At 39.3% G+C, this 22,315-nt stretch overlaps 3 protein-coding genes across 3 annotated transcripts; all 3 read right to left on the bottom strand.

Annotated features, from left to right (window-relative positions):
- Positions 1-523: 523 nt before the first annotated feature.
- On the bottom strand, positions 524-3,424 carry LOC114556260 (F-box only protein 21-like). Its single transcript, XM_028579170.1, has 5 exons — positions 3,405-3,424; positions 2,601-2,780; positions 2,275-2,407; positions 1,930-2,120; positions 524-776 (listed from the first exon to the last, which is right to left on the bottom strand). Exons 1-5 carry the CDS (start codon positions 3,422-3,424, stop codon positions 524-526), a joined length of 777 nt encoding a protein of 258 aa, XP_028434971.1.
- A 553-nt stretch (positions 3,425-3,977) lies between these two features.
- LOC114555172 (calcineurin B homologous protein 3-like) lies at positions 3,978-13,489 on the bottom strand. The gene is made up of 8 exons (XM_028577363.1): positions 12,279-13,489; positions 10,844-10,913; positions 10,118-10,198; positions 9,071-9,210; positions 6,037-6,098; positions 5,006-5,113; positions 4,862-4,909; positions 3,978-4,733 (listed from the first exon to the last, which is right to left on the bottom strand). The coding sequence occupies exons 1-8, from the start codon at positions 12,334-12,336 to the stop codon at positions 4,641-4,643; spliced, it is 660 nt and encodes a 219-aa protein (XP_028433164.1). The 5' UTR covers positions 12,337-13,489; the 3' UTR covers positions 3,978-4,640.
- A 16-nt stretch (positions 13,490-13,505) lies between these two features.
- On the bottom strand, positions 13,506-21,679 carry fbxo21 (F-box protein 21). The gene is made up of 12 exons (XM_028577361.1): positions 21,406-21,679; positions 20,695-20,830; positions 20,328-20,437; positions 20,011-20,135; positions 19,648-19,794; positions 17,644-17,780; positions 17,373-17,509; positions 16,631-16,810; positions 16,305-16,437; positions 15,876-16,066; positions 15,616-15,773; positions 13,506-13,816 (listed from the first exon to the last, which is right to left on the bottom strand). Exons 1-12 carry the CDS (start codon positions 21,627-21,629, stop codon positions 13,575-13,577), a joined length of 1,920 nt encoding a protein of 639 aa, XP_028433162.1. The 5' UTR covers positions 21,630-21,679; the 3' UTR covers positions 13,506-13,574.
- Positions 21,680-22,315: the final 636 nt, after the last annotated feature.

Here is a 22,315-nt window from a genome sequence, read left to right as displayed (position 1 = left end):
CCCATCCGGAACTTACTCATCCACTTAACTGTGTACTTCGAGTCTACATTCCCGTTTCTTCAAGGTGTATACTTGTTTGCTATTTTGAGTTTCCATGCCTTTTTCCAAACTCAACTTCGTGACTGGATTTGAGGATCCTGTATCCTGGATAATGACCCATTACCTAGTCCATATCCCTTTATAGTCTTCATAGTTTTCACAATAAATACTCTGTAGTATTTAGATGCGTGTATCAAAACAGTAACACTCTTTGCTGCATGTTTCAAGACTTTGTGGTTTCTTTTAACATTTTTCCATACCTTGAAATGTTCAAATAAATACTTCCATACCTGCACGGCAACCTGAATGTGGTATAAAACTATTGTGAATCATTTCTTGTTACACCAAATCCTCAGTTTCTGAAAATACTGTACACTGGCTGTAAACCTCTCCATTACAAACAGCTAAGTGGATTGTGAATTGAGAATGGGTGACCAGTAATTGGTTAGCCCCATTTGGCAGGTAGTTGGACACAGCAACTTTGCTACATGGGCATGGCTTGGTGGTTGTTTTGGTCTGTGGCAAGAGCCTGGTCCTGGTTCCCAGTGCCAGGTGTCAGTCTGTGGTAAAGCTCCTGCACTGTACCCAACGTTTCAACCATGTCCTCTGGGTATCGGGTCTGCAGTTCTTCGTTGGCAAAATAGTGGGTGTCGGCAAACTCTGAGAAAACTCTGAGAAGTAATGTCCCACCTCCGGGTGGCCGATCTCCAGGGGGGCCGAGTGGGGCTCCAGGTTCTCTGAGGAACAACAATGGAAAAGTATGACATTCTGATAAGAGATCATTTACATAAAAGGTAACTAAATTGTATAAACAAGTGGAGGTGAATAATCCATACAAAACAGTCCCCACCATTACTAATATACATACAAAACAGAAGAGAACTAAATATTTTGATATGAGAGTTATTAAGAAAATGTCAATTGTAATTTATTTTGTCATCACATGTCTTCTCATTTCCTGCAAAGCAGATAGGATAGCAGATAAAAGCACATGGACTGATCAATGCAAATTCCCTTCAGGCTTTGTAGAGAACAGTGTGTGTGTGTGTGTGTGTGTGTGTGTGTGTGTGTGTGTGTGTGTGTGTGTGTGTGTGTGTGTGTGTGTGTGTGTGTCTGTGTCTGTGTCTGTGTGTGTGAATGTTGAGGTGGTGAAGAAGGCAAATATAACACAAACACAACAATAGCAGCAGCATCATCAGCAGACTGAAGAGCAGAGTGAGCAGGTAAGCACAATGGAACATATGAGCGAGCCTATTAGGGAGGAGCTTTCTGTGGGGAAAAGGTATAAGTCACAAAGAAGGGTGATGTAAAATACCACTGACTAATGCATTATTAATAGTCAATACTTCTGGATCAACATATACAGTATGAGCTTCACATAAACACTACTAATATGACATTAAGTATTATGGGCTTTAATAAGTTAAGCGTGAAGTTTCTATCACCTATCATGTCCAAAAAGGCACCTACCAATGTGCAAGTACAGACGGGGATTCGTTTTTACTCCACCTGGAGTTAGAATATATTAAAAGGTGAATTTCCCCATGTAGTAGTTTGTCTACATGAGAACTTGAGTGCAACATTGTTTGTGGCACTGACTTCCTCTCATCTTATCAACTAGCAGTTTCCTTTTATGTGTTTTCAGTAGATAACATGACAGATGACATCAGTTGGTTACATGTTCCAATTATATACCATTCCTGCAAATGAAATTAAAGAGACGGTAATTATTTGACATGAAGTTGAGCTGCTGCATTGATAGCGTACATTGCATTTGAAATGTTCTCCCAGATAACCAGCAAATACTATGTGCACAAAGTATGCTTGCACCATTAGAGTGGTAGTTCAACAGAGAAGAGGATTGCGGTGCTACATGTTGGTGTGACCCACCTCTTGTGTTTCATGATGAGGCCGACTGAATACTGGACCTCCAGGTGTTCGGAAACGCTGCGCTTCTTCACCTCAGGTGTAACGGGATGCTTCTTGTGCTGGATGTGCTCCAGCGTGTGCTGTACGAGGTAACCCACTGCCCCGTGCTGGGAGGGATCCAATGCCTGAATGTGCTGCAGGATGTCTAGCACCTTGGACAGAGGAGAAAACATCAATGGACAATGCGGTTAGGTGAAATTCTATGGGCTATATGGTAAGTACTTCAAACTGAATAATAGTGAACACTTTATGAATTGAATTATATTAGAAAGCATTAGAAAACAACATCAGGTTGTGTGTCCTGACCTTTTCTGGCCAGATGCCCAGGTGGAAGTAGAGGCGTGCCTGCAGCAGCAGGTACTGCACATTATCTGGGTTGATAGTGAGGTAGAGGTCCAGAGAGTCTCTCAGCAGCTGGTAGGATTTCTCATTGCCCTCCCTGAAAGAAACCACACAGTGCAGGTAAAGTAAATTACATCCATTTATTCTAGCAACCATTAACTGCATTAAAATGATTTATTCCGTTTTTAGACAACATTCAACAACATCCCATGTCGCATCAATCCTCCACCAAGCCATCTCTCCTGCAGAAGAGATTCAGTAGTGTCAGTCAGGTGTTCAGTTTCTCTTACCCTCTTTTACCGATGTTAAGCAGGTTTCCCACCATCCTGAGCAGCACCTCGGTGGTGCTTATGGCACTGTAGTAATCTGCCGTCACCTGGTGGCCAATGAGGTACTCACACTCCTTGGCTGTCAGCTGTTTGCCTTTACCAAAGGCATCAATGTAGACATAGTCATAGATGTCCTCACTCCTGCAGGGACAAAGTAATACTAGTAATACAAATAGTAGGTAGATACATTTCACAGACGTCCATCACAAATTGTGTCTTAATAAATCAATAAACCTAGCCTAGAAATCTAGACGCACCCTAGTGGCAGAGACTGGTATCAGTCTTCTCACCTTACTCTTGGCAAGATAACAAATAAGTGTATTTTCCCAAAATGTTGAACTATTCCTTTAAAAGGTAATATATAATTGCTTTTGTCAAATTAATTATATTACCTTATTATTACAAACAGGATTGTGGTTAAGATGGCCGGAAGTCTGATTCATGCTAGTTGTCATTAATTTGACTCCTTTTTCTAAATTAAATTGGGACTAAACAACCTGCCGCTTCTCTCAGTTGCGTTTCTTTAATTTATAATTTAACCATGAAAAGGCCCACATGCAACAAAGGTCAGGTTTTTAAATAATCCCACCTCTATTGATAAAGCTGTTTTTTGCTCTTCAGCAGATATGTCAGTGGTTTAAACTTCAGAAGGATCCATCTCTGCTTAATGTCTTACTCAAGCATCCAGTTTTAACAGTTTTTCAAAAAAGCAAAACAAGTTCTATCTCTGTTGTTGATCATTGTAAATATTTTTCTCCTTCAGACACCGGGGAGTCATCTGCCATTACGACTTTTCCGAGGACGCGTTGTCACAGGATCACATCCTGCCCATCTGCAGGTCTGACTACATTGAGTCATCCGGCTACAACTACAACATCGGCCTGGCGGTGCCTTACGACAGGCTGGCTGGCTCCCATCCATCCCACTGACACGCACTTTTCCAAACTGCAACTGGACAACAGAAACTTTTACCCTTGATCAGTTTGATTCTCCAAACTGTATCCTTTTAATAATTAGCGGTTTCCTTTTATCATCCTCGTCAAATCAAGCTTCTTGGAAATGTAAGCTTACAATGTATAGTATCTGTAACACTTTTGGGATTTGTAAATTACAATGTTGAATTCAGCTGCAGAGATGTTGCACAGGATCACATCCTTGGAAACAAATAATGTCAAATTTATGAATTTGTAATTGTTTGGATTTGTCTGGATTTGATTCAGTGCCGCTGTGCAACATTACAGCAATAAAAAAAATGGCATATTCTACCTCATTTACTAAATTAGATAATTCATAGTACATTTGTTATTTGTTTCTCTTCAAATAAATCATACACATGCATTGGTTTTATCATGTGGTCTTTAATTGATTTCTTTCATTAATACAATTCAGTACAAAATCAGTAATAATGTATCTCAGGGAAAGGGTTAGATTTACTCGGCAGTGGTCAAAAATAGTAGATTTTCAAATGCAGAACAGCAGTGTCTGGTTACACAGACTCTCACAGGCCCAGAAATTAAACCTGTAAGTATTCTGGAGCTGCAGAGGAATGGTATGTGCCTGCAGTCTCACTCTTTGGATGTTGGCCCTGACATGGATGCCAGAGCAGCCCTGAGCATGACTGACTTTATCTACCACATGAACCTTTAGATTAAAGTACAAAGCACCCTTTACATTACATGCTGGTTAGATGAAGTTTTGGAGAGGTAGCGTGTTAGTTTAAAACCTGATAACAATGAATAGGAGTGTGGCAAAAGATGGGAAACACATTTTTATATCAAATATGTGACACTTACTACTAGGATCACACTGCTTTAAAATTGAATAAACAACACTTCCAGACTAATCTGTATACAAATCTTACATGGTAATAGGTCTATAATTATTTTCCTCCACCCAAAAATATATTAGTGTACATCTAGTGTTTGGCTTTATTCCATTTAAGGACTGGAGAGACTCTGCAAAAAACTGCAGCAACATAAACATTTCTTTACAAGAACAACTTCAAGAGGTTGAATTCCCACAACGCAATGTTGGTGTGTCTACATCCAGAAAGCGAATGTACATCTTGGTCTCCATTTCAAGCCCTTTTAAAATCTGTGGGCAGATAACAAAATGCTGTCATAAGCAAGTGACAAAGACAAAAAAAAAAAAAAAAAAAAAAAAAAAAAAAAAAGTAATTTTTCTTTTGATCAGGTTGACATTTTATTTTAAAAAATGCAAACCTGTTGAAAATGCTCAAACGTAATTCCTTCATAGAACTCATCTGGGGCCTGAAATGATAAAGAGACAATGAATGTGTTGCTTTGCTGCAGATATGAGACTGTGAGAATGTATTGTAACAGTTCAGATCTGGTGTGATCCATTACCATGTGGGGCACATTTGTGCTCGCCACCTCCAACATGGCGGCATCTGCTATCGCCTTGACAGTTTCCTGCTCGATGTCTCCACTCTTTGACAGAAGCTCCTCTACTACCTTGGATGAGAACAACACAGTTAGACTTTAAACTCTCATGAGGCAACTTTGGAGGTTGACACTTCCAAATGACAGTAAGAGGTAAGGTTATATACTATGACTTTTATTATGACTTTGTTTTATAATGTTTTTTTGTATATTTTGTTTTGTGTGCACTTTTCCTGTGAGGCTCTCAATCATATGCTGGCTCCCTAAATAAGCACGCGATCACAACTTTGAGAATCTCTGATCTAGGAATTCTGTTTCAGAATGCTTTAAAATTGTCAGTTCAGCAGTTTCTAAAAAAAATAAAATTCTCCTGTGGACTTCTACGTGTATCCTATCATCTCTCATTTTTTAAGTAACTTAACTTTTGAATCATTTCTGCTCTAGAAAATAAACTTCAACTTAAGGAAGCAAAATGCTCTTTATTGCTCTTTTTTGTCCAAAAATACAACCTCACCTCGACTTCAGTTTGAAGCAAACTACTTACCAAGATTCCTTAATTTCACTACCATAATGCAAGTCCAATTTAATTGATGTAAACATTTAGATAACAACAAAACATAAAAACCTGTTAAACTGCCTTTTCCAGGTTTAAAGTGAACTTCCACACACACGTTTGCTTCGATTTACTGTCATTTTGAGTTGTAGAACTGTACCAAACAGCAGTGGTTTATTTGAGCTCAATATGTGGAGTCTAAATTGAAAGCAGTGGTTGGGACACTATTTACCATTCATTCCAGACTAATAAATAATGCACATTTCCATACACCCCTAATCTTGTGCAGTTTTATATGATTAAATGAATGTATGTCCAATACTACATTACAAAAGTGAATTTATAGAAAATAGATGCTTTTTTTTGGAGACAACTTGTTTTGTAAAAATGCACATAATCATGCAAGCCTCAGACAAAGGCTGGCGTGGTTAGGTTATCTTACCTTCCTGTACTCCACCAGAGTGATGGTGCCATCATTGCCTGTGTCGTGCATGTTGAACAGGACTGGGAAGACAGAATGGAATAATGTAGAGGTTAGTCTGATTTCTAAGGAACTTTCCATCATCAAGTCAGAGAAGACAGGATCTTAGTAATAGACCGGAGGAAGTTGTGATTAGAGGCATGTTTGAAGATGCAGAGATAAGAAAGTAGAATAACTAAGCAGGTCCCCTTAAGGCCACATCAGAAACACCACTGCTAAATGTATAAAGAATCACACAGAGGCAACAAAGGCCCTTTAAAATGCCACTATTTTCATTACCAGTGACATTTACAAGATTCAGTCCCATGACAATGCTTCATGTTTAACAGTCCTGGGGCACTAACAAGGAAAGACACCAATTTACTTCCTTCAGCAATGTTCAACTACATTTTGACTGTGCTGCCGATGTTATTTCTGAACATCAGTTGAATGGCAATGTCGATGTCAAATTGGCCCCTGAGGTAGACATTTATCATTGTGACAGGAAGGAGAGCTGTGTTGATTTACAGTCACCCACCCAAAAAAAAATCAAATCTGTGGGAAAGACATTCAGTTACACTTTACTTGAAGGTATCTACATAAGAGTGACATGACGTGTCATACACATTATAAACAAGTCATAAACGTTTATGACATAACGCTTCTGTCATTAAGGGTCATTCGGTTTTTGTCATGACAAGTTAGGGTTAGGGTTCATGTGTCATGACACTGTCATGTCACTCTTATGTAGATACCTTCAAGTAAAGTGTTACCGGCACACTGACACAACAGGTGCCAACCGGGAAACACAATTTAGATAAATGGTTTGTGTGAAGCAAAGCAGCAGTGGCCATGATCAGTCTTCGATACTATAGCAGACCAACACGGTTGTGTCATCTGCTAATTATTTATTTGATCAAAACCGTTGTACTTTGGGGTTTTGTGCTGGCAGTGAGATCACCCTGCTGCACACCAGGGGAAACCATTTAAACCATTATGAAATGTTTACAGTATAAAACAATTTACTTAATTACAAAACAAAAATGTCATACCATGGAGAACAAACTGTTTTTGTGTTCTTATCTTAAATAACAACTCCATTTATTCTACAAAAACGTTGTAAGCGTACAGCCCAAATAAGCCTACCGTCTTTCCCGCCCTGACACTAATTTTCTTGAGCAGTGCAAAACAACAGACTGAGTAGGAAAAAAAGGAAATAATAGAGTAAAAACATTTTTGGCCGTGGAATAAGTATTCCGATCCTTTACTTAAGTATCAATTAAAAAAATGAACCTAATATATTTAGAGGAAAATGTTTCTTTGGTATAAACTCATAGGCTGAAATGGAATTTAAAGAAATTAATCTAGTACAAGTTCCTCTAAATTACTACTCTATGTACTTAGTCACTTTCCCCAATAGATCTTTTTAGACACATCAAATATCTGCACAACAAATAAAATACAGAATTATAAAATATATGCCTGAGAGGTTTGAATTTTTTTGGTCTCATGCATTGGTTACACTTTATTTGAAGGTATCTACATAAAGGTGACATGACACTGTCATGAATGTGTCATAAACATCATAAACAAGTCACAAATGTTTAGGACATAATGCTTCTGTCATTAAGTGTCATTCGGTTGTTGTCACGACAAGTTGGGGTTAGTGTTAGAGTTAGGGTTAGGGTTCACGTGTCATGACAGTGTCATATCACTCTTATTTAGATACCTTCAAGTAAAGTGTTACCCATGCATTAGTGGCTAAACAAAGACAGCTACCATAGAGTAGTACCACAAAAGGTTTTAGTGATCTAAAACATTGACAGTAAAACACAGGGCTCTTTTGAAATTGCATGAGGTTATTTTTAGTCGTAATATTTCTAAAGAACAAACACTAAGACAATTAAGCAATAGATAATTCCTCCCTCAGACGACTACAATCCAAGGCGCTACAGATATTTTGCACTTTGAGAAATGGCTGTGGCTACAATTAGAGACACACCCTACTATTCACAAATTACTCAGCTAAGTAGCTATTATGCATGCCAGACTTACCTGCTTGGATGCCGCAAGGCAGAAATTGGAACTAATCCCCCTAATCTTCCCCTCCTGCCACCTGCACTTAGCCCGGTCCACTCCACACATTTGATATGCATCTTGTATCCTTCATGTATAGCTAAACACACTATCATATAGGTTTGTTGAAGTAGTCCCATCTGCATAACTTGAAACAAAGGGATTTTAACTTGTTTGAATTTCAAGAGTCAGCTGAGGACATACCCAAATTATATCTTACTTAAAACACCACAGACAATGACCTCATTCTGTGTCAATAAATCAGCTTTAAATTTGAGTACACAAATGGGCTCAGGAATGTGTACGATATCAGTTCAGTATCTACTGAAATAAGCCTAAAGTGGGCATACATTTTTACACAGAGCCTTCTACACGGCAAGGCGTCCTATCGAGAAATTTAGGTAGGGCCCCTAGTATTTCAATTATTGATCAAAATATATGATTATGACACACCAAAAACATAAATTACTAAATCCTGAAATACCTCCTGGAATAGATCAAACCTATTATAATCTAATGGAATAATGATAACCGAGGCTGAATTTGGGTCCCGACTCGGTGGCTACAAATGATCTTATTCCATTCGTGACAGTTGGGGTTGTAAAGCTGCTGTACTGGCCCTGTTCACATTAATACCTACAAGCCTCTCAATGTGATAGCTGACATGCAGTGAAAGATCAGGTGCTCACATATGCAGCTACGCCTCACCACACTCCGCATGGCATGTTGGTAGTGATTAAAATAAGTTGTTGACATCACCGATTTGTTATACACTGTACACTGAATGTTGCACTCTCTTCCTGGTATTTTGTTATTGAGACACACACAAAGGGAAACACAGGAGAGAAGGCTTTGGTCCTAGACTAAGCACTGAGAATCTTAACCTACAAGTATATCTGATTGTATCTAATACTGTTATTAAAAGCAAGCAGTGTCTTACAGCGAAGCTTCTCTTTTCTCATAGTTTCCTTCTCCTCCTCTGTTGTCGTCAAGGATGGAGGGCGGAAGTGGGACATGACCATGAGGAACTGCTCGAAGCCAATCTCTTCGTAGGAGCCCACCTCATTCTGATGCTGGTTCCTGCATCACAGAAATGAAATCAAAGTTTAGCCATTATGAATTCAAATTCAATCTGGCTTTTTTCAACTACCAACAGCAGCATTTTCTCAAGTTGTAAATGGACAAATGCAATGCAGATGATCACAAGTGTTCTGATTTTGCAAGCATTCCTTGAATTTGCCTGATGAATCATCTTGAAAATGTGTTTTGTTATGTATTGTGCACATGACTTGTGTTAGTGGTTGTTTCCTTTAGTTAATGGAGGATTACATATTTTGTTTTCACAAACTGCACCGCATTTCTCTTGGAGGAATACCGAAAGCCACATTATCAGCCATCTAAATGCAATAGAGGTATTTTACTACTGCCCATGTTTAAATGGCATTGTCATCATTTGACTAAACAAACAGAAGTAAAGCACTAAACACTCAAGAGTTGGATTAAACCAGACTAAACATTCCTGGGGTTAAGGCACCTAAAAAACTCTAACTAACTAACTCTAAAAAGGTAATGAGCATATTTTTTGAAATGTCAAACTGTACAATTTGGATTTAATTGAGTATAGAAATCATAATTGAACACATGAAAAGCATAAAGAGAATTCCATTGCTACTTTTACAGCTTGTGTTTACACAGTGGACAGAAGAAGGAAACCTACATCATATCTACAGATGATAAAAGGGCTGATATCTTAGATTTAAAATTTACAACAAGTTGAGAAATGTCATTGCTTGGACAAACTGGCCTTTGATCATTTTATATGTCAGAAAATGTTTACTCTCACAAATCATATAATAGGGTTTGGTTTTGAAAGTGCTTTGAATATATTAAAAAAAAAAATGTCAAGATAGTAGTAAGAATATATCAGTTCACATGGCCATCAACCATAGGGTGGACACAGAGTTGGGTGTAATTTGGCTGTACTCACCTTTTATCGAAGAATGCTTCAATAATTTGCTTTTTGATTGGGTTGTAGTCAAGGGACGGTATGCTGTCCAATTGTTCTCTACTGTAGTGCGACAAAAGAAAGTCCATCATAATAAAAACATTTAAAACACACTTTAGTGCAGCATGCTGGAACAACTGACTATTATTTATGGGAAGTAACCTGAACAGTAACTCTGTCTGAGGGTTAACTGTCTGAAGAAATATCTGCTATGGACAACATTTATTCCCCCTCTCTTTTTAAAGGGAAGTAACTTGTTATCCATTACTACTGACATGCCACTATACATTTAATGACTGTGTGTTTATAGTACTGTACATGTCAGCTCTGCATTCCTGATGCATCGACGTGTTCTATTTGAGTAATGTTTCTGTGTTTGCATTAGTTAAGCTTGTATGTGTGTGTCAAGCCTGTGTGTGTGAACAGGAACCTTCTGGAAACCAGTTTTCAAACTGAGTCAGGCCCGTTTTAAACTGTAACTTAATGTTACTTTTTAATCCTTTCCTGTTTAATAAATGAAAAATGAAATGAATTATTTGCTTCTGTGCCAGAAATTCTCACAATCCATCACTCTAGCAACCATGCAGGTGGTATTTCATCTTTAGGGGTGACTGCAAAAGATGAATGGTTTCCATTTAAACCAAATGCAGCTGACTAGCAGGGCTTTACCATATGTGCAGTTTTAAAAAAGAAAAGAAAGAAGTTTACCTTATTGTCTGTTCATTATTACTCAGCCGCTGGAATCTTTTGTGAAGGTTTTCAATCTGCTCCAGTGAAACTGAAAGAAGCAAACACCAACAACATGAAAGTATATCAGCAATACACCCATAATTATTCCATACCCATCAACAAGCATCTTGCATTTCTTCAATTGTTTTTTAACCATCCAACATGATAAGAAATTTTCTTTATTATATATTATATTATGATTAATCAGTGAGATATTTACTTTAATTAAAGTGGCGTGCAGCTCTACTATCAGTTTAATGGACTGATAGTAGAACTGTGTTCCACTGGGATTTTCTTTCCATGACCTTTCAAATAGTTCCTTGACACGCCATAATCTGGCTCTGCCTGTTCCCATATCAAGATGGGTTTGGCCTTTTCAATTGTTTCGGTAAACAGTTGCTAATTTTGAGTTTCCCCCCCCCTTTCCCAGAGGCTGCTAAGTGAATTGTGTGTAGTATCAACTGTAGCTGCTCAGTGGGGGGTGAAGAACTACAGCCTCATGCAGAAACAAGTTTGTTGGTCAGTGTGGGCGGTGTGTCTTACATGTGCAGGATCAACACACAATTACTTACAATAACATGGACCATTTAGGCAAATATAGAAGAAGACAACAACAGAATATATGGCTTGTGCTCTACCAATATGCATGTTAGTGTCACTGTCAAGGACATACAAATCCCCCACAGAGACATGGGGTCAAAACTCCACCTTGAAGAAATTAAGGTGAAAAAAATAGTTCAAATTCTCAACCATCCGGTTTCAAAAAAGGTTGGGTTCAGTGTGTGATTCAAACCCTGTTCCTGGTGCTCAAACTCTGCATGCCACTGCATGCACAAGTTTCACATCAAGATCCTGTCCCTTCCCAACACAGATCTAAACACTTCTGCTTCTCGGTCTGTTTTTTGTTTCATTCATTGAACTTTGCCTTTCACATACGGGAGGAAGAGAGTGGCTTTAGGACAACAAACAAGGTGTTCAAATTAACCCATAGCACTGCATGCAAAGTAAAGACTTATCAACGCAAATTAATGCAAACATAGTTAAAAGGTAAATGGTTAACTCGGAGTGGATTGTTTGTGTAGTTTACTGAAAATGTCACTGTGTGCCAGTTTATGGTTTATTACTAAAAACCGGCTAAATGAATTGTTGCATTTAAAACGACATCACTGCATTAAGGTGTATTTGTTCAACGGTTGGCATTTCACGTAGCTTAATGATCAGGTACGAGGATCAGGTTTCAATGTGGTCGGTCATCTGGATCACCTTTCAGTTCCTTGACGACCGCTAACCCACTTTGGCACTTTTAAACTGAACGATTTAATAACAACGCCGTAGGCTACACTGGATCAGCAGGTAGCCTATATGGTTTCTAGAAGAATAAATAAAGAGTTCCTAATGTTTTTTCCCTACTTACATCCAGTTTTATCCGCCAGATCCTGGTACTTCTCGGTGCGCGTCTGTGAAGCTCCCATCGCTGCTGTTCCAGGGTGCGTCAGGGCGCATAATCTGGTTCGCCGAGCTCAACTTTTCTGTGCTGCCGCTGATTTATCGCGATGCTTTCGGCTGGTTAGTGAAACTATAGGCTGCTGCTGGCGTCCTGGAAACATCTGGCATCCTCAAAGTCCTAAATCTATGCATCCTGTGGATAAAAGGACCTGCTGTCTTCCGGTTTCTCTTCAGTCTTCTGCAGTAAATCATGATTGTGCATTAGCCTACATTAGTTAAGAAATGCTCAACTTAGCTCAGTAAAATAAATCAGAGAGAAGCTAGAAAAAAAATTTGAAACGCTTTATTTTTTTGTTGTTTCCTCAAAGCTCAGTGTCATTTCTGTTTCAAGTCAGTGGTGTCCGTATCGATTCTTCTTTTGTTTTTCCATTAACACCTCAACACTGATGAGTCATGACATCCTACATGTTTCACTTGTAAATACACAGGGAAACAAACAAGGTGATCTACAAATTTGAAAGTTAAACTTTCGTTAAGTGCATGAAAGTGATAAAAGATGGGGAATTAAAAGTAGAAGTTAATTTACAAAGTATCTTCTTTATAGTCTTTTGTGTGGCACTGTAACTTAGGGTTTGGACTAAATGCTGGGGGCTTATATTTGACTGGTGCTGGGTGCAGGGAGCTCTGGGTAAAGGAGCATTCCTTGTTCTAGGTAGAAGAACATTTACAGTACCTGGGATACCCATCCTGAACTTACTCATCCACTTAACTGTGTACTTCAAGTCTACATTCCCGTTTCTTCAAGGTGTATACTTGTTTGCTATTTTGAGTTTCCATGCCTTTTTCCAAACTCAACTTCGTGACTGGATTTGAGGATCCTGTATCCTGGATAATGACCCATTACCTAGTCCATATCCCTTCATAGTCTTCATAGTTTTCACAATAAATACTCTGTAGTATTTAGATGCGTGTATCAAAACAGTAACACTCTTTGCTGCATGTTTCAAGACTTTGTGGTTTCTTTTAACATTTTTCCATACCTTGAAATGTTCAAATAAATACTTCCATACCTGCACGGCAACCTGAATGTGGTATAAAACTATTGTGAATCATTTCTTGTTACACCAAATCCTCAGTTTCTGAAAATACTGTACACTGGCTGTAAACCTCTCCATTACAAACAGCTTAGTGGATTGTGAATTGAGAATGGGTGACCAGTAATTGGTTAGCCCCATTTGGCAGGTAGTTGGACACAGCAACTTTGCTACATGGGCATGGCTTGGTGGTTGTTTTGGTCTGTGGCAAGAGCCTGGTCCTGGTTCCCAGTGCCAGGTGTCAGTCTGTGGTAAAGCTCCTGCACTGTACCCAAAGTTTCAACCATGTCCTCTGGGTATCGGGTCTGCAGTTCTTCGTTGGCAAAATAGTGGGTGTCGGCAAACTCTGAGAAGTAACGTCCCACCTCCGGGTGGCCGATCTCCAGGGGGGCCGAGTGGGGCTCCAGGTTCTCTGAGGAACAACAATGGAAAAGTATGAAATTCTGATTAGAGATCATTTACATAAAAAGGTAACTAAATTGTATAAACAAGTTCAAGTGGAGGTGAAGAATCCATACAAAACAGTCCCCACCATTACTAATATACATACAAAACAGAAGAGAACTAAATATTTTGATATGAGAGTTATCAAGAAAATGTCAATTGTAATTTATTTTTTCATCACAGCTTCATGTCTTCTCACTTCCTGCAAAGCAGATGAGAGCACGGGGACTGATCAATACAAATTCCCTTCAGGCTATGTAGAGAAGTGTGTGTGTGTGTGTGTGTGTGTGTGTGTGTGTGTGTGTGTGTGTGTGTGTGTGTGTGTGTGTGTGATGTTGAGGTGGTGAAGAAGGCAAATATAACACAAACACAACAATAAAAGCGGTGTAGCAGCAGCATCATCAGCAGACTGAAGAGCAGAGTGAGCAGGTAAGCACAATGGAACATATGAGCGAGCCTATTAGGGAGGAGCTTTCTGTGGGGAAAAGGTATAAGTCACAAAGAAGGGTGATGTAAAATACCACTGACTGATGCATTATTAATAGTCAATACTTCTGGATCAACATATACAGTATGAGCTTCACATAAACACTAATATGACATTAAGTATTATGGGCTTTAGTAAGTTAAGCGTGTGTAATAAAGGCGCTGAAATTAATCAAATAATTGATGCATCGAATCGTGGACATGGACGATGCATCGATAATCGGCTGGCTCATAATCGATTATTTCTGTTTACAATTTAATGTAGGCCTAACAACATTTCTGTTTACATATTCTGTTATGTTTCGCACATTCAGGAAGTGCCATGTGCTCAGTGCTGTAGTTGTATGTATCCAATTTATTTAGTATTAGAGCACTGCAGAAGGTTTTGTTCTTGAAGCTTGAAAAGCTATGAATTAAATATCCTATATGGCTTTAATAGAAAAATGTATTTGACGCATCGTGATATCGAATCAAATTGCTGACATGATAATCGTAATCGAATCGGGAGATCAGTGAAGATTCACACCTCTAGTGTGTAATAGGGTGATTTGATTTACAATTTTGAAATTGTTGAGTCAAAGACCAAAGAGATCATACCGGAAAGAAAACATTGTTGTCTGAGTGATCGTTTCTATCTCGCATTTCCAGGCTGTTACACGTGAAGTTTCGATCACCTATCATGTCCAAAAAATATATTAAAAAGGTGAATTTCCCCATGTAGTGGTTTGTCTACATGCTTGTATGAGAACTTGAGTGTGACATTGTTTGTGGCGCTGACTTCCTCTCGTCTTGTCAACTAGCAGTTTCCTTTTTGTGTTTTCAGTAGATAACATGACAGATGACATCAGTTGGTTACATGTTCCAATTATATACCATTCCTGCAAATGAAATTAAAGAGTGTAATTATTTGACATGAAGTTGAGCTTCTGCATTGATAGCGTACATTACATTTGAAATTTTCTCCCAAATAACCAACTAATACTATGTGCACAAAGTATGCTTGCACCATTAAGAGTGGTAGCTCTTAGCGTCTTTGGCCTCATAAATGCATTCTTTCTACGCCTTATGACTTTAGCAAATCATAAATTTATCTTTCTGCATTTTGCCCTTTAGCATGATTTATTAGCAGCAATGATACAGGTCTTCCCAAGAGCATTTATCAAACATATATACATATCTATGATGTATTCCCTTTTTTAATTTCATTATCACACAACCTGCAAACATTTGTTCACTATGAGGATATTATTTCATCACCACACTGGTGTAAATGGTCCATACCCTGCGCTGCATAGCGACACGTTCCGTCCTGTACGAGGACGTTGTAGAACGGCTGGTTGGCCCCATTGGACAGCTGGTGGACCCTCATGGTGGTGATCCACTCCTGACTCATGGTGCACTTTGGGTCCCAGCCGTAGATCACGCAGTTATATCCTGACCTGTCGGAAGAGATGGAACAGGACGGCCACACTATGAGAAGATTGCAAAGAGAGGCGTTAACAGAGAAGAGGATTGCGGTGCTACATGTTGGTGTGACCCACCTCTTGTGTTTCATGATGAGGCCGACTGAATACTGGACCTCCAGGTGTTCGGAAACGCTGCGCTTCTTCACCTCAGGTGTAACGGGATGCTTCTTGTGCTGGATGTGCTCCAGCGTGTGCTGTACGAGGTAACCCACTGCCCCGTGCTGGGAGGGATCCAATGCCTGAATGTGCTGCAGGATGTCTAGCACCTTGGACAGAGGAGAAAACATCAATGGACAATGCGGTTAGGTGAAATTCTATAGTAAGTACGTAAAATGTATTTTTATAGCACATTTAAAAACAGCTTGCACTGACTAAAGTGCTGTACATAGCGCATTAACCTATGGGCTATATGGCAAGTTCTTCATACTGAATAATAGTGAACACTTTATGAATTGAATTATATTAGAAAGCATTAGAAAACAACATCAGGTTGTGTGTCCTGACCTTTTCTGGCCAGATGCCCAGGTGGAAGTAGAGGCGTGCCTGCAGCAGCAGGTACTGCACATTATCTGGGTTGATAGTGAGGTAGAGGTCCAGAGAGTCTCTCAGCAGCTGGTAGGATTTCTCATTGCCCTCCCTGAAAGAAACCACACAGTGCAGGTAAAGTAATTTACATCCATTTATTCTAGCAACCATTAACTGCATTAAAATTATTTATTCCGTTTTTAGACAACATTCAACAACATCCCATGCTGCATCAATCCTCCACCAAGCCATCTCTCCTGCAGAAGAGATTCAGTAGTGTCAGTCAGGTGTTCAGTTTCTCTTACCCTCTTTTACCGATGTTAAGCAGGTTTCCCACCATCCTGAGCAGCACCTCGGTGGTGCTTATGGCACTGTAGTAATCTGCAGTCACCTGGTGGCCAATGAGGTACTCACACTCCTTGGCTGTCAGCTGTTTGCCTTTACCAAAGGCATCAATGTAGACATAGTCATAGATGTCCTCACTCCTGCAGGGACAAGTCATATCAGTATTAAATCTAGTAGGTAGATACATTTCATAGACGTCCATCACAAATTGTGTCTTAATAAATCAATAAACCATCAATGTATATAAGCAGTATTTCCAATATAGTGGACTGGAGCAAGTTCTCAAAAGTGTGGCAAGGTTTTGTAAAAGACAGTAGTGATACAGCAAAATCATGACTGCGGTGTGGAGTTTCCTGCAGTGTAGTGCAAGGAGGAGCCAAGATATCAGTGTGGTTGCGTTTGCTACAGATTGATAACAGGACACAATGTAATGTGTAACGACAGAAGACAGCGCTTTCTCTATCTCTATAGTTGTGTGGGAGACTAGGTCGGTGTATAGGTCTCTGAAGATTACCAATTTATACAAGTTTTAAATGTATCAAATGGATGCGATTAAAGGAAAACAGTCAAATGAGTTAACCCATTATTCAAGTTCTGTTCTCCTCCTGAAATCCTGACCTATGTGAATGACAGCTATACCCTTAAAACATTTAGAGGAATTTGAAAGCTATTAAACATTCATTCATTCATTTCAAACCGTACCCTCTTTGTTTTTGGCACCAGCGCAGAAGGAAGTGATTGGGAAAGTTGACCGGTTCCACCTGAACTCCCAACTTCTGGGCTAATGTCATGTAAAGGACAGAGAGGCTTATGGGAATGCCCGTACGGCGTAGTAGCACCTAAACGAAAAGAAAAAAAATATGGCATAGTCAGTCAAATGAAAATAAAAATATTCTAAAATTAAAATAGTTAAATTATTGAAAAGCTTGTTACTTAAAAAAAAAAAAAAAACATCATTTTATAAAGGCTGTACCTGGTGGATGTACGAGTTGAGAGGGTTGTAGAAGTCAAACTCATTGCCTTTGTATTGAAGCTGCTCATACAATACAGAGTTTAGAGCACACACCACCTGCCTCTGGAGCTCTAAGTCCTCTACGACGAAACGGTCACCTAGATCATACATAGGAAATTAGATTTCATAAGAATTTTGGGCTGACACATTTGCCCAAATATACTGGTATTGATATCTTTTCAAAAATTTACTGGGAATGGAAGCCCATGCCTCTGGGCTATACGTGTTAGTGATGATTTATTTTTTTGGGGAAAAAATGAGGCTTGGTACAATAATGGAAAAAAACCTGCACTCTGCATAAAATATATACTTTTCAATGGTAGTACCTCTTAATAAAACACACGTGTCACTTTCACATATATACAAGCAATCAATATCTCCATTCAATTACAACACTACATACAGCAACTACATATCAGGAATATACTGTACACTGACTCCAAGATGTTTTAACTTGTTGCCCCTTAACCTCTAAAAACACTTGGAATTCTTGTTTCCATGTGTGCACATACAGATATCCATTCCGTATGTATTGCTATTATTCAAAAATGTACTGGAATAGAAGCCCATGCCTTTGGGATATACTGTACGTAGATGTCTAGTGCTGATGTACACACCCCAATTTCAATGACGTTGGGACATTGTGTAAAATGTAAATAAAAACAGAATACAATGATTTGCAAATCCTTTTCAACTTATATTCTATTGAATACACTACAAAGACAATATTTTTAATGTTCAAACTGATAAATGTTTTTTTTTTGCAAATATTCACTCATTTTGAATTTGATGCCTGCAACATGTTCCAAAAAAACTGGGACAGGGGCATGTTTACCACTGTGGTACCTTTGTTTTAACAACACTCAAGCGTTTGGGAACGGAGGACACTAATTGTTGAAACTTTGTGGGTGGAATTCTTCAGTCCAGGATCTCCATTGTCGTATTTTGCGCTTCATACTGGCCACACATTTTTAATGATAGACCAGTCTACGAAGCCACACTGTTGTAACACGTGCAGAATGTGGCTTGGCATTGTCTTGCTAAGATAAGCAGGCACATCCCTGAAAAAGAGGTTGCTTGGATGGCAGCATATGTTGCTCCAAAACCTGTATGTACCGTTCAGCATTAATGGGGCCTTCACAGATGTGCAGATTCCCATGCCATGGGCACTAACACTGCCCCACAGATGCTGGCTTTTGAACTTTGCGCTGATAACAATCTGGATGGTCCTTTTCCTTTTTGGCCCAGAGGACATGACGTCCATGATTTCCAAAAACAATTTCAAATGTGGACTCATCAGACCACAGCACAATTTTCCAGTTTTTGACCAGCCATCTCCGGTGAGCTCAGGCCCAGAGAAGCCAGAAGCGTTTCTGGGTGTTGATGATATATGGCTTTCGCTTTGCATGGTAGCGTTTTATCTTGCACTTGTAGATGTAAAGACAAACAGTGTTAACTGACAATGGTTTTCCCAAGTGTTCCTGAACCCATGTGGTAATATTCTTTAAAAAATGCCGGTTTTTAATGCACAGCCGCCTGAGGGATTGAGGGTCACGGGTATTCAATGTTGGTTTTTTAGCCTTGCCGCTTACATACAGAGATTTCTCCAGATTCTGAATCTTTTGATGCGATTATGGACTGTAGATGATGAAATCCCTAAATTCCTTGCAATTGTATGTTGAGAAACGTTGTTCTTAAACTATTGGACTATATGCTTACGTAGTTGTTCACAAAGTGGTGAACCTCGCCCACATCCTTGCTTGTGAACGACTGAGCCTTGTGGGGATGCTCCTTTCAAAACAGGTGTTTTTTGAGCATTTCTCAACTTTCCCAGTCTTCTGTTGCCACTGTCCCAGCTTCATTTGAATTGGGGTTTATAAATTTGGGGAAAAACTGAGATAAAAGGACATGAGAAAACAATAACCATAAGTTTTTATTTTGATTTTTAATAGTTTTAAAGCCCACCTTGAGTGATACGCAGGCTGGGGTGAGAGGGATTCTTGATTCTGAGCATCTTCTTCACTTTCTCTGCGATCTCATCCAGCTGGGCTGATATGCTGTTCAGTGTTATATCAGCCAGTGGGTTACAATACTGATCCACCAGTAGAGCACCTAGAGAGGCAGACAAGACCAAGAGAGGGAATGAACAATGTAGTGCTGCTTGCAACTTTGAAAATTAAAGACTAAAGAAACAGATTAAATTGCAGAATGCTAACATCTGAAGCAGTTATATTAACACTAAATAACAAAAACATACATACATATAGACGTCTAAGCTAAACAGAGCACAGTGCAACTTGAGTTGTTTGACATGTATTCATGCCTCACCCTCTAAAGCGGACTGCTGCTGCTCTGCAGGCTGCTCCAGGAAGGTCTTCAAACTCCTCAAGATGTTTTGTTGTCTCAGGAAGTAAAGGATTTTCTTTGCATAGTACTTCAAGGTCAAGCTTTTGCTAATGATGGGCGCACAATGGAAGAGAGACACATTAATGGTGAAAAGGGCGTGAGTGTGCAACACAACAAGACCTTTCATAATCAGGATCAACAAGATCAACTCCCACACCCATTCATGATTGCAAAATGCAGCGTGTAGTTAGAGGCAAGTGTTAAGGTTTTGCTGTGTGTGCGCACACCGTTGCTCTCACCTCTTGTCAGAGTGGAGTATGAAGAGGAGCTCGTCTTCACAGAAGTGCTCTGGCATCCCAAGTGACTCGATCTCTGCAAAGCTGTCTCCCAGCACCTGGCCAACGCAGGGCTGAGATACAGATCTTTGGGTTAGTTTGGAACATAGAAAGCTTGCATTTTCTTGCACAAACATGCTCCCACACACAGACCACACACCCACAACAGGCCAGCCAATTTACGGAGACAAATAATATTTGTTTTACTCAAATGGTGCATGTGTGAAGAATTTTTTCTTAAAACTTGACTATTGTTTACATTATTTACTGTACCTAAACAAGTCTACTGTAACAACATACTAATCACAATAATGCAGTCTTGATTACTTACGACTTCTGTGAAGAATCTCTTTGAGATTGATTCCACGGTCCTTCGTATTTGTATACCAACTCGATGGCGTGTTTTGTATTCTCTGAGCCAGTCACAGCACTCATTCTGACGGTAAAACCTCTGCAGTCTTGGCCATCTGTTGATGGAGGCAGTAAAATTGTTATTTCAGTGACACTATTGGGCACGCTCAGAATATATTTAGCAGCATATTGCCTGAAGCACTAAATGATAGGTCTATGAAATCAGTTATCTTCCTGCAGCAGACATGGTTTTCTATTTGCCCATAGGAAAGCAATCAGAAAACTAACAGCCTATAAATCAGGAGGAGGGCTTAGCCTTTGGCATTAGCTGCACTTCCCTGCAGTTCACAGGCTGCATGGAACATTCAAGGTCACACAAATTCACTTTCGGCAGTTCTGGATAATGGAGTATTCAACTTGTGAACTATTATAACGAATAAGATTTACAAGCTTCATAGTTGTCTGCAGAGTAGAAGCTTGCGACTGGCCTGGCGGGATGATGAATTTGGTGCATCAGCAAAACGTCAATGGCTGACAGCTGCCTGTTAGTCCGCAATAAAAGAACCCACCTTTAAGCAGACAATGGGCGAATTATGGCTCTCAACAAGACACATAATAAAGGACAGGGAGATAGTGGTGAAAAGCCACCAAAGCCAAATCTCCGACGAAATACCACAATAAAACGTAGCACCTGAGTTTGTACTGGTGTCCCCAGACCTTCCCCCTTCCATGGCAGACGTCGTGTAGCCGCTTGCAGCAGCAGGAAACGTTACAAATGTCGAGATGTTTGAGGACAGGGAAGCACAGGATGTGTTCGAGTAACTCGGTCGGCAGGTCAGTCAGTTTTTTAGTTTGATGGTCGGAAATAATCCAATTTAGACTTTGTTGCACCTCTCCGGCTACAGACGTCGCCATCTTTACTGTTTACCACGATTACCTCATTGTTCAGGCGCCGCCCATTTATGGCGCAGGGGGCATGGTTAGGGAGAAGCTATGCTACCTTCAGGCTCCTCGGATACTCTCATAGGGATACTCTTGATTTTTTTTGTTTTATATCATAACAGCATAAACTGAATTGACAACGAAGATGTAGGTCTACATTAAATTATTCAGCAGTCAAAAAACCCTGCAATTTTTTGCTACTTGCCCAAACATATTAGATGCCCTCGGTCAGTGACAATTAGTTATGTCTTCTACTTTATAAATGAGACAGTAATTCATTTTTACAAAATAAAATATTTAGGTTTGCAAATTACTATTATTTTCATTATCAATTATCAATTACCAATTATCAATTACTTTCTTTATAAATCATTTGTCCTCTAAGATGTCAGAACATGAACATCAGTTATCGTTATCAGTTTGCTTGTTTTGTCTGTCGTGAAAAATGACTTAATCGGTTAATCAATCATGAAAATAGTTGCAAATTAAGTTTGTCAATTGACTTACTGATGAATCGACTAATCATTTCAGTGCTAAAAATAATTTCTCACCTAGAACTTGATTTGTTCTGACTTATTTATTTTTATTTTAGTGGCCCCTTTGGACTGGGGTTGGCGTCAGAAAGTGAAAGAAAATGTAGGCAAATAATGAATTATTAA

The sequence above is a fragment of the Perca flavescens genome, chromosome 5 (genome assembly GCF_004354835.1).
Source record: "Perca flavescens isolate YP-PL-M2 chromosome 5, PFLA_1.0, whole genome shotgun sequence".
In the NCBI taxonomy this organism is placed as follows: Eukaryota; Metazoa; Chordata; class Actinopteri; order Perciformes; family Percidae; genus Perca; species Perca flavescens.
The sequence above is the reverse complement of the archived record's forward strand: the minus strand, read 5'-3'. Positions and strand labels throughout refer to the sequence as shown.

What these genes read in the sequence shown, in the direction of transcription:
- LOC114556260 (XM_028579170.1), bottom strand. Translation starts at nt 3,424, where the DNA reads ATGGCAGATGACTCCCCGGT. An exon ending in CTTAACATCGGTAAAAGAGG is followed by an intron (nt 2,408 to 2,600) that starts GTAAGAGAAACT and finishes GGTTTCTTTCAG; the next exon opens with GGAGGGCAATGAGAAATCCT. An exon ending in CTCATCATGAAACACAAGAG is followed by an intron (nt 777 to 1,929) that starts GTGGGTCACACC and finishes GTTGTTCCTCAG; the next exon opens with AGAACCTGGAGCCCCACTCG.
- fbxo21 (XM_028577361.1), bottom strand. Translation starts at nt 21,629, where the DNA reads ATGGCGACGTCTGTAGCCGGAGAGGTGCAACAAAGTCTAAATTGGATT. An exon ending in GGACACCAGTACAAACTCAG is followed by an intron (nt 20,831 to 21,405) that starts GTGCTACGTTTT and finishes CTCCATCAACAG; the next exon opens with ATGGCCAAGACTGCAGAGGT. An exon ending in GCAGCAGTCCGCTTTAGAGG is followed by an intron (nt 19,795 to 20,010) that starts GTGAGGCATGAA and finishes CTGCCTCTCTAG; the next exon opens with GTGCTCTACTGGTGGATCAG.
- LOC114555172 (XM_028577363.1), bottom strand. Translation starts at nt 12,336, where the DNA reads ATGGGAGCTTCACAGACGCGCACCGAGAAGTACCAGGATCTGGCGGAT. An exon ending in GAGAAAAGAGAAGCTTCGCT is followed by an intron (nt 6,099 to 9,070) that starts GTAAGACACTGC and finishes CTGTCTTCCCAG; the next exon opens with TCCTGTTCAACATGCACGAC. An exon ending in GCACAAATGTGCCCCACATG is followed by an intron (nt 4,910 to 5,005) that starts GTAATGGATCAC and finishes TTATCATTTCAG; the next exon opens with GCCCCAGATGAGTTCTATGA.